Here is an 11,740-nt window from a genome sequence, read left to right on the forward strand (position 1 = left end):
TTGTGAATGAAAGAGATGTTTTAAATGAAGGCACAAGACTTCTCGTTGGAGTTTAAACTGTTAGCAGCGCGCAGAATCTGATTTTTGGAGTACTACACATGCGCGTAATTTTGCCAGTAACTGCCAATCTCCAACGGACAGACGGATGCTGAAGGAAAAGGTAAGCACTATAGATCTATCTTTATTCATGAATTCTGCCTATGTAACGTTTAATGTCACTCTAGGTGTGGAATGTGTTGTATTTTTATGTTGTATTAATGCGCTGTTTTGTTAATTTGTGCACAAACCAGAGACTTGTGAGGTGGCCTGAGGTAAAATCAGGGATAGACTTTTACTTACCTTTTAGTTTTAAATTGGCCTCTTAACGCAATAAACTAAACTATTATCCCATTTTCGAAATTTGAGGCTGAAGAATTGTCACGGGAAACAGGTAAGCAGCCCCTCATATATTCTTGAGTTGTGAGTGAAAGGATTAAATGATCAGACTCCTGACCATGGTCATTGGGATATATTCGCTACGTTCCAGCATCGTACTATAAGCTATAACGTCGCCACGACGAATATGGGAATCACAAGTACGTCACTGTGACTAATATGATCCGGTCTGTTTACTTATTTACAACGTACCAGTTTGGTCGTTGGAACATACTCCTCCACATTCCAACAACGTACAACTATAACGTCACTACGATGAATACGGGAATCACAAAGTTACATCACTGGAACGTTATTTGGTACGACAAATATGGTTCGGTCTGGTTACGTCCTCACAATGTAACTGTATTAGCTGGGAATTCACAGCAGATGAAGCTGTATTACTATGAGTGATTGAGTCACTTTAATTATTTGATCCTTTCGAAGTGGCTCGAACTGGCCAGTGTTCATTCCTTTAATTCAACATGTCTTGTGTCCTTGTTTTATCCTCATCAGGGTGGATTCACACCCTGGGAGCGAGGTGGAAATACACCCTGGATGGGACGCCAGTTCATCACAAAATACCATACATACATTCACACACTCATTCATACCTAGGAGCAATTTAGCATAGCCAGTCCACCTACTGGCAGGTTTTTGGGAAGTGGGTGGAAACCGGAGTACCTGGAGGAAACTCATTTGGACAATTGGAGAACATATGAAACTCCACACATGCAGTAACTTGAGCTCAGGACCAACCTGGGGTTCCTGGAGCTGTGAGACAGCAACGCTACGTGCTGCAACACCATGCCACCTTAAACATAACATAGTATATGGTGATCTGAAATCTGATAATATATGGTGAACTGATAACTACATGATTGCCTGTTTAAGTGTGTAGATGAAAAATGGCTATCTAGCAAATCCACTCAAATTCTCTGTCAACATATTCCTACTACAATACCTAGAACTTTTACAGTAATGTTCAAAAAGAAGAATTGCTCATCACTAAAAGCAGAAACAGCGTGACATTTTCTACTGCTTGAGACAATACACTTAATTTATTTTGGTTGAGTGCCAAAGTTCACACCCCCTCTATTTCTGGATTAATTTATTTAAATATAACTTACCAAGGTGTCTAATAAAACAGTTAACACATATTTAACTTTTGTTGTAATGCAACAGGTTGTAACTCTCGAGCAGTTTGAGGTGAACACTTATGTTAAGAGTCAATGACATTAGGAAAACCAAGAGTATAAATTACAAAATACTGAAATATCACATAGATGGAGAAGGTAATACAAATATGTCAGATTGCTACAACCATTACCAGTATTGAAAACCATCATTCAGAAATGGACAAAAACAGGAAAGTCACAAAGACTACCAAACACGAGGGAAAAAACTTGCAAAAATCCATAAAAAACGTAGATAGAGATGAAGAATGGTCCTTAAAAGGAAGGTGGATGCTAATATTGGGATTCAATTGTATTTTCCCACCATGTTAACAAAAAAATCCAGAAAAGGTTTGTATTCAAATACAGCTCATATACAGTATCTCACAAAAGTGATTACACCCCTCACATTTTTGTAAATATTTGATTACATCTTCTAATGTGACAACACTGAAGAAATAACACTTTGCTACAATGTAAAGTAGTGAGTGTACAGCTTGTGTAACAGTGTAAATTTGCTGTCCCCTCAAAATAACTCAACACACAGCCATTAATGTCTAAACCGCTGGCAACAAAAGTGAGTACACCCCTAAGTGAAAATGTCGAAATTGGGCCCAAAGTGTCAATATTTTGTGTGGCCACCATTATTTTCCAGCACTGCCTTAACCCTCTTGGGCATGGAGTTCACCAGAGCTTCACAGGTTGCCACTGGAGTCCTCTTCCACTCCTCCATGACGACATCACGGAGCTGGTGGATGTTAGAGACCTTGTGCTCCTCCACCTTCCGTTTGAGGATGCCCCACAGATGCTCAATAGGGTTTAGGTCTGGAGACATGCTTGGCCAGTCCATCACCTTCACCCTCAGCTTCTTTAGCAAGGCAGTGGTCATCTTGGAGGTGTGTTTGGGGTCGTTATCATGCTGGAATACTGCCCTGCGACCCAGTCTCCGAAGGGAGGGGATCATGCTCTGCTTCAGTATGTCACAGTACATGTTGGCATTCATGGTTCCCTCAATGAACTGTAGCTCCCCAGTGCCGGCAGCACTCATGCAGCCACAGACCATGACACTCCTACCACCATGCTTGACTGTAGGCAAGACACACTTGTCTTTGTACTCCTCACCTGGTTGCTGTCACACACGCTTGACACCATCTGAACCAAATAAGTTTATCTTGGTTTCATCAGTCCACAGGACATGGTTCCAGTAATCCATGTCCTTAGTCTGCTTGTCTTCAGCAAACTGTTTGCGGGCTTTCTTGTGCATCATCTTTAGAAGAGGCTTCCTTCTAGGATGACAGCCATGCAGGCCTATTTGATGCAGTGTGCAGCGTATGGTCTGAGCACTGACAGGCTGACCCCCCCACCCCTTCAACCTCTGCAGCAATGCTGGCAGCACTCATACGTCTATTTCCAAAAGACAACCTCTGGATATGACGCTGAGCATGTGCACTCAGCTTCTTTGGTCAACCATGGCGAGGCCTGTTCTGAGTGGAACCGGTCCTGTTAAACTGCTGTATGGTCTTGGCCACCGTGCTGCAGCTCAGTGTCAGGGCATTGGCAATCTTCTTATAGCCTAGGCCATCTTTATGTAGAGCAACAATTGTTTTTTTCAGATCCTCAGAGAGTTCTTTGCCATGAGGTGCCATGTTGAACTTCCAGTGACCAGTATGAGGGTGTGTGAGAGCAATGACACCAAATTTAACACACCTGCTCCCCATTCACACCTGAGACCTTGTAACGCTAACAAGTCACATGACACTGGGGAGGGAAAATGGCTAATTGGGCCCAATTTGGACATTTTCACTTAGCGGTGTACTCACTTTTTTTGCCAGCGGTTTAGAAATTAATGGCTGTGTGTTGAGTTATTTTGAGATGATAGCAAATTTACACTGTTACACAAGCTGTACGCTCACTACTTTACATTGTAGCAAAGTGTCATTTCTTCAGTGTTGTCACATGAAAAGATATAATCAAGTATTTACAAAAATGTGAGGGGTGTACTCACTTTTGTGAGATACTGTAATGTCACATTTCACTGCACCGGTTCCACACCTGCAGCATTCTTCACTCCTGCTGCCATTACAGCGAAGAAAAGGTTGGGAAAGAGAGAGCGAGCATAGATAGCTGCTTTTGAGATGAAGTGGGCCATGATGATTTCCTTCTTCTTACTGCCCAAAGCTTGCAGTATTGCATTGGCCATCTCCTCCGGTGAAATGCCATGAGGTTTCTGTCCTGTTAGGACTGCAGATTTCAATGAGCAGGAGACAATTGGACTAAAGTCAAGAGGGGTTGTGTGTTTGTTTGGTTTATGAGAAGATGTAGATGATGATGATTTACCTGACAGGATGGAATTGCTTGTGGTGGTATGCTGGGTTGTGGAAGCAGCGTTTATGAAGGTATGACTGATGGTACTAACGGAGATTCCAGACTCTTGCACCTCAGCTCTTAGGCAGTCGAAGAAGGCCTGTACTGCATGTTTGGAGGCAGCATCTGGAACAGCAGGCAGTCAGTATAATTGAGGAAAAAAATGCATTTATATATATATATATATATATATATATATATATATATAAGTAATTAAGACAAAAAATAAAATGCAGTATGTCATGTTACTGAGAAACCAGAAAGTGTGAAGCCCTCTTTCCTGAAGACTTTACCATGTCAGAAAACATACAGTTTTACCTCTAACTGTTACACAGCACTGACACTGGAGACTCCTTCCATAAATGCATATAAGCAGTTACAAACATTTTTTAAAAATCTGTTTATGCGGATAACATATTAGAATGAGTGTTTTAATATAAACTATCATTTGTCTTGCAGCTAGTACTGCTCAGAGCTGTGCTGTTATAAAAATTTATCAACACCCTCTGACCAATCAGAATTGAGATATATTCAGTCTAATTATAATCAGCTGATTATTTGCAGTATTTTTATATTTAAGTGTTTGTTTGTTTTTAAGGTACTATGACATAGTACTTAGTTTTGAAGGAACTGTGAGTTACAGAAGCTACATCATCCTAACGTCACGCTACACCCTTAATAATTTTGATGGTAACGGATCCTAATATCACTGATAAAAAAAATAAATAAATAAAAAAAATAAGAATAAAATAAGCATTTGATAACATGAAAGTGAAGCCATCGTTTCAGTGTCCTCTAACCAAACTCACAAGTTGTTCGGAAGGGAACGGCCAGTTTTCCTTGAATGCTGTTGACCAGGAGAATGTGGCCAGACCTTCTGGAGATCATTGAGGGCAGAACACCTGCAGTGATAAAACATCATAGTGTTTTAACACACCATGCCACTAATTCAGCAGCAAGGTGATGGAGATGATGATGTCACACCCTATAAATTATATATTATACCTTTGACCAGTGTGATTGGTCCAAAGTAGTTGACATCCATAACCATCTTGTCCATTTCCAGAGACAGAGACTGTGCAGGTGCCTTCACTTTCATGCTGCTGTTGATGATGAGCATGTCCAAGTAGCCATAACAGTCAAGTACATCTGAAAGCACATCTGGCAACATCTCTGTGTCTGTGAAGTCCAGCTCTATTAACTTTGGTGGGAAAGTCTGGAAAATTGTGATTGAGCAGATAGTAAATTAGAGGAATCCACATTTAAACTGGAATGATAACAATGACATTCTTAAATATTCAGTGTAGTACAACAAAATGCTCTTCAGATTAATACCATAGAAGAACCATTTTTGGTTCCCTAAATATTGTTTCTGCACATGATTCTTTAGCCATTTTAGTTGTTACCACAGTAACTGAATAATCAATTTCCAATACATCCTTTCACATAATCTTTTACATAATGGTAATATTTATGGTGGGAGATTTGTTTGTAGTTATCTGTGGCACCAACAATATATCTAAGGAAATCAAAACTGGTACTTCTTCCTCATCACTTTAAGTAATCTTTTCTGGCATCTTTATTTTTTTAACTCTGTTCTATTCATGGTAATAAATTTGCATGTGTCTGTTTAAGGTAAAGCCTTGCAAAACATTCAAGCATTATAGGGAGCAGATTATGTTGTATGAGATGTCAGGACAACCTAAAAGAGAAACATGGAAATAGCACACAACTATAAGAAAAATTATGCAAGATTAAAAATGAATGAATGAATGAAAAAAATAAATATTTTAATATAAATGGATACAAATGATTAACTGAAGACAAAGAATGATAAGAGTGATTGAACACTAATAGTAGTTTACTGGAATGTTAAATCTGGAGATTTAACATCTCTTCCTAGTAGATTCATTTTATATGCAGATATAGAAATACGGTAGTGTAGTCAGAGTTCTGTTTCAGCCTTGTCACACATCTTGTCACCCTTTCTGTCTAATTAAATGTGCGAAAGCCTACCCAATATATAACAAGTTTTTCAGTCATTTATGTGATAACATATTCGGAGAGGCTTAGCCCATTGTATGATAAAAGGATCTTCACATGACAACATGTACTACTTATCTATCTTCTTATGTACATTCTACATGCCGAAGTGTCCTTGGGCAAGACACTGAACCCCAAGTTACTCCTGATGGTAAGTTAGCTCCTTGCATGGCAGATCTGCCACCACTGGTGTGTGTGTGTGTGTGTGTGTGTGTGTGTGGGTGAATGAGAAACAGTGTAAAGCGCTTTGTAGAACCACTAAGGTTAAAAAAGCACTATATACAGTGAGGGAAAGAAGTATTTGATCTCCTGCTGATTTTGTACATTTGCCCACTGACAAAGAAATGATCAGTCTATAATTTTAATGGTAGGTTTATTTGAACAGTGAGAGACAGAATAACAACAAGAAAATCCAGAAAAACGCATGTCAAAAATGTTATAAATTGATTTGCATTTTTGAAGTGCAGACCATTTACCACAAGTAAGAATCAATGTATTCACTACACTGGTGTGATATGTCTGAATTTCCAACTGGTTCGCATGCGTTTGTATTAACTACTGTTGTGTACTCCCTAGGATTAGTTTATGCAACCAAATACATTTATTTTGGATTAAAATATTAAGCACATTTAAAAGGAATGTGAAAGAAATTCTGTAAAGCAATTAAATATGCTTTCAAATATCAAACTGTAAAAACTGTAATAAATAAATAAATAAATAAATCCATTTTCTGCACCGCTTATCCTACACAGGGTCACGGGGAGCCTGAAACCTATCCCAAGGGACTCAGGGCACAAGGCAGGGAGCCAACCCATCGCAGGGCACAACTGCGCACACACTGTCACTCATTCACACACTATGGACAATTTGGAAATGCCAATCGGTCTACAACGCATGTAATTGGACTGGAGGAGGAAACTGGAGTACCCGGAGGAAACCCCGAAGCATGGGGAGAACAGGCAAACTCTGTGCATGCAGGGCGAACACGGAAATCAAACCCCCAACCTTGGAGATCTGAGGCAAATGTGCCAACCACTAAGCCACCATGCCCCCTGAATAAATAAAATAAATAAATAGTTATTGATAACTGTCTTGTAGTTTGTTTAAAGCATCTTGGTGAACTTGCCATATTGTGACGTTAGCTGTCTCAATTGCTTTTGTCTCTGCAAATTCCTTATATTTTTTAATGGTGTAATCCATCCATCCATCCATCTTCTATACTGCTTTATTCTTTTCAGGGTCACAGGAAACCTGGAGCCTATCCCAGGGAGCATCGGGCACAAGGCAGGGTATACCCTGGACAGGGTGCCAATCCATCACAGGACACAATCACATACACATTCACACACCCATTCATACACTACGGACACTTTGGACATGCCAATCAACCTACCATGCATGTCTTTGGACTGGGGGAGGAAACGGAGTACCCGGAGGAAACCCCTGCAGCACGGGGAGAACATGCAAACTCCGCACACACAGGGCCACGGTGAGAATCGAACCCCCGACCCTGGAGGTGTGAGGCGAACGTGCTAACCACTAAGTAATGGTGTAATTTATTTATAAAATTTTGGGGAGATGTCTAAGATATGCACACACTCATTTAGAAGACAAATTAAACTTTATGACACTATGTCATATAAGTAGAAAAGCTCTTTTTGGAAAATGCAAACTAGTAAGCCAGTATCACAACATATAAAATGTGTATGATTAAAATGAAATTAATGTTCACACTGTGCATTTATCTACTTACTAAAATAGGATCTGATTCAGTGACCAGCTGTTGTGCAAAAGTTTCAAGCTTTTCCCAGTTCTTCCCACAAAGGATCAACCGGGCTCCCCGCTTGTGGAAGAGTTTTGCACACTCTTAAATAACAGAGGACCATAATCAGAACTGAAGGTTCAACAGTAATACATGAACTACACGAGGAAACACATGAAATAATAGCATACCATTCCCCAGGGCTGATAATGAATCTGTTATTAGCACTACTTTGTTTTGCACAGGTGTTTTGTGCAGCAGTTGCAGTATCACATTGTACAGATGGAATATTCCTGCTGCGACCACCACCACAACAGACAGCAGCAAAACCGTGGCCTGAAAGACATAATAAGGTAAAAGACCCCCTAGTTTATGTAAAATAAAATTCTACAATATTTCATGCCTTGTACATGTATTTACTTACAGCACTGTTGTATTTATCCATGTTGTTTATTTGAAATCTCCAGTATGTCAGAAAATAAAAGCAAGTATGCTGAATCTGAAAGACATTTCCATGAAAAAATGACCAAATTAGAAAGCACCAAATTAAACTGAATACATATAAAATGCAGAACATGAAGATGGGAAGTTCCAAATGCTGTTATGAAAGAATTATTTTGGTCTAATTCAGACGTTTAAATCATAGCATCATAGAAACCCTTTACATAGATTTACAATGTGAACTGAACAGATGATATTATTCACAACAGTCATGCCATGCATGAACTGTAATCACTAAGCAACATTCAGACTGTGTCTATAGACATGTCACTGTGTACAGCATCTGTGTTTAGTGAAGAGCTAAATATATTCACCATCCCTAAATATACTCCAAACTCAAATTCCAGTCGTGCAAATATGAAAACCTTTACAAGAGGTACAGTTAAGCAAAATGGGAAGGCAAATTATTTAGTCTACTATACTGATACACTAGGCTCCCTTGTGATAACAAAACAGTGACAGTGATATGTCATTACAATGCAATCCAACATTCAGGATCTTCAGTACAAGCAAAGATACATACTGTACATACATATAAGATATTGCTCTGCGTGACTTACAGAATCCTGAAGATTTGTTTGTTTGTTTATCCTGGGTTAGATTATTAGTATTTGTAATATTTTTTTTCACAGCTCTATCCACAGCTCAGCTCTGAAACTCTGAACAGCAGCTCCACCAGCAAGACCTTTGAGATTTCGGTGCTTTTAATAGCACACAGCTGAAGCTGTCTGTCTGAATGTTTTCAGGCATCCGAGTAATTTTGAAGTTTATAGTGGTAGTAGTAGTAATATGTCTAGGAAACCAGATTTGTTAAAGATTTACTGATCATTCATCTGAAGGGCTTCAGCAGTGACAGAGTTGAAGCTAGAGCATAGCAGCATTTAGAGCATTGTACTATTTCAAGAGAAGAGACAGGTTTAAATATAAGTTTATTTCTGAAGACGTGCTTTAAAATGGATTCTGAGATCTGATTGGTAAGGATGTGTTGAGTAATCTTCTGTAACAGCAGTTCTGACCTTAGTGACGGCCACAAGCACAAATCACAGGTTTATATTAAACCTAATATATATTCTAATATTTTATTGTTTATAGTAACAACTAATTCAGATGCTGACTAATCTCAGTATTATAATAAACAAATTATAAGTACTAATTCAGCATCGGAATTAGTTGCTACTACAAGCAATAAAATGTGAAGCTTTCTGTTAGGAGATGTTTATTAAACATTTATGGAAGGAGACTGTAGTGTCAGTCCTTTGTACAGGTTTCCACCACTGAAGATGTCAGAGGACTTTATGCTTTCCAGTTTCTTTCCATTCTTTGTCTTATTAACATCACGTGAGAGAAAAATGAGGCTGGTGAGGGCACGACTTTTTATAGCTGTTATATTGTGATAACAGGGAGGGCATGGTGGCTTAAAGGTTAGAATGTTCGAATCCCACCTCTTTCATGTGTGAGTTTGCATGTACTCAATGTGTTTTTCCTCCCCCAATCCAAAGACATGTGTTGTAGGCTGATTGGCATTTCCAAAACTGCCTGCACTATGTGTGTGCGATTATGCCCTACGATGGGTGTAGCCTGCCTTGTGCCCTGAATCCCCTGGGATAGGCTCCAGGCTCCCCATGACCCTGTGTAGTATAAACGGTACAGGAAATGGATGGATGGATATTTTGATAACAGGAGCTATCGTGTTTTGCAGATGTTCCACAACATTAAATGTAACTATAACCTTATAAAATGTGTTGTTATTTAATTAATAAAAAAATTGATTGTTGTCAAATTACTGCAGCATAAGAGGAATAAAACATGTCACTATGTGTTGTTTTAGGAAATTAATCAACCACCCTGTCATGTGTTGTACCTTAGCCTTGGTTTTCTACCCCAAACTCCTCTTATTGAGTGTTTTGGTACAAAACATAAATGACCTTCAATGCAAAAATAAATATATATAAAAATATGTATAAAACCTAGTTGCTGTAATAACATTTTATCACACAAGTAATAATAAATAAAATAAAACCAAGTGAAGTGTTTAAAAAAAGCATTTATAGCATTCAGTAACCATGTATCAGGTTACTTTTAAGATAGGAATTTTTCCCAGCTGCAGATGTTGCATAACCTCCTTTGTCAAGTATTTGAGAGGATTGGGGGCTTTTTTTTGTTTCCAGTTAATATTTGCGCTAACAAATATTAACAAATATGACTATGATATATTAATTGTTTGGCAGCAATACACTGAGAGTCATAACATTTAATAGCTGGAACTGGGTCTGACTCAAGAGGCTTCTCCAAATGGTCCAGTAGTAATCAACATATTTTGATTGTCATCAATAAATACCAATGTTTAGACAACTTTAGACAACATGTGAGTTAATGAAGCTGCTGCTTCACTCAATACAGACAATGGCCTTTTCTGTTTCCAATGAGATGCTGCAGTTTGATATCTATAAGGTTTTTTAATATGGATGTTTTTCCCTAAAAATTTGTTTCATAGCAGACACACGTTCAAATATAGGAGCAATTTAGCATAGCCACACCAACTAGTGGCATGTATTTGGGAAGTGGGAGGAAACCAGAGAGCCCTGAGAAAACCCATGTAGACATTGGAAGCACTCTGGACAGACAGTAATCCGAGCACAGAGTCGAAGCTGGGCGCCTAGAACTGTGAGATGGCACTGTGCTTGATTATTATATAATTACAATAATAATAATGATTACTATACTCCGGCCTATGTTGGCTATAGAACTTGTTTTTTTGCTGCCAATGCTGCTGTTATACAGTACTTGTTGCTGCAACACTGCAAAATAGTTTACAGTTTACAGCCCACATTCTGTGTATTTATTGACCAGTTCTGTTTATTTATTCTCCTGCACTCGTCTCACACTGATTTGTATTGCACCATATGCAGTCTTGCATACTGTTCTGTGTTGCACCATGGTCGTGGACCATGTATACAAGCTATATAGAGGAATGACAATACAAACTCACTTGACTTGTGTACAATAATAATAATAATTATAATGTTCTCCGCATGCCAAAAATGCTTGATTTTGCTGCGGCTTTTATTCCAAAAACCCCATCCAGGGTGTCCCTCCATCTGCGATAGGCTCCAGGTGCCTCGTGACCCGGTGTAGGATAAGCAGCACAGAAAATGGATGGATGGATGGATAGATAATACATGCTACTCGTACCTGTGTACGATATATAGTCCTGCCTCAAGGCCCAGGATGCAACAAGGAACACTTGGTCTTGTCCTGTTACCTAAGACAGACAGAAAGAGTGAAAGGGAGAAGGCAAAAATGCTTACACGCACACACACACATACCAGAATGCATATTATTCAGCAATAACACAGTTCACATCTTCTAGAAGACTGGATGAAGTGTATGATAGTGTATACTGATGAAGGTTTTCATTTGCATGCTGTCTTAACATAAACCCTGATTTAACCCAGGATAACACACACGTGTGCGAATGCAT

General features: G+C 39.0%; 1 protein-coding gene across 1 annotated transcript; it reads right to left on the reverse strand.

Annotated features, from left to right (window-relative positions):
• Positions 1 to 3,456: 3,456 nt before the first annotated feature.
• On the reverse strand, positions 3,457 to 11,733 carry dhrs7ca (dehydrogenase/reductase (SDR family) member 7Ca). Its single transcript, XM_053654142.1, has 8 exons — positions 11,452 to 11,733; positions 8,183 to 8,257; positions 7,950 to 8,094; positions 7,750 to 7,862; positions 4,959 to 5,169; positions 4,763 to 4,855; positions 3,927 to 4,079; positions 3,457 to 3,830 (listed from the first exon to the last, which is right to left on the reverse strand). Exons 2-8 carry the CDS (start codon positions 8,201 to 8,203, stop codon positions 3,622 to 3,624), a joined length of 945 nt encoding a protein of 314 aa, XP_053510117.1. The 5' UTR covers positions 8,204 to 8,257; positions 11,452 to 11,733; the 3' UTR covers positions 3,457 to 3,621.
• Between the last annotated feature and the right edge of the window lie 7 nt (positions 11,734 to 11,740).

Source organism: Ictalurus furcatus, chromosome 2 (assembly GCF_023375685.1).
Source record: "Ictalurus furcatus strain D&B chromosome 2, Billie_1.0, whole genome shotgun sequence".
NCBI lineage: Eukaryota > Metazoa > Chordata > Actinopteri > Siluriformes > Ictaluridae > Ictalurus > Ictalurus furcatus.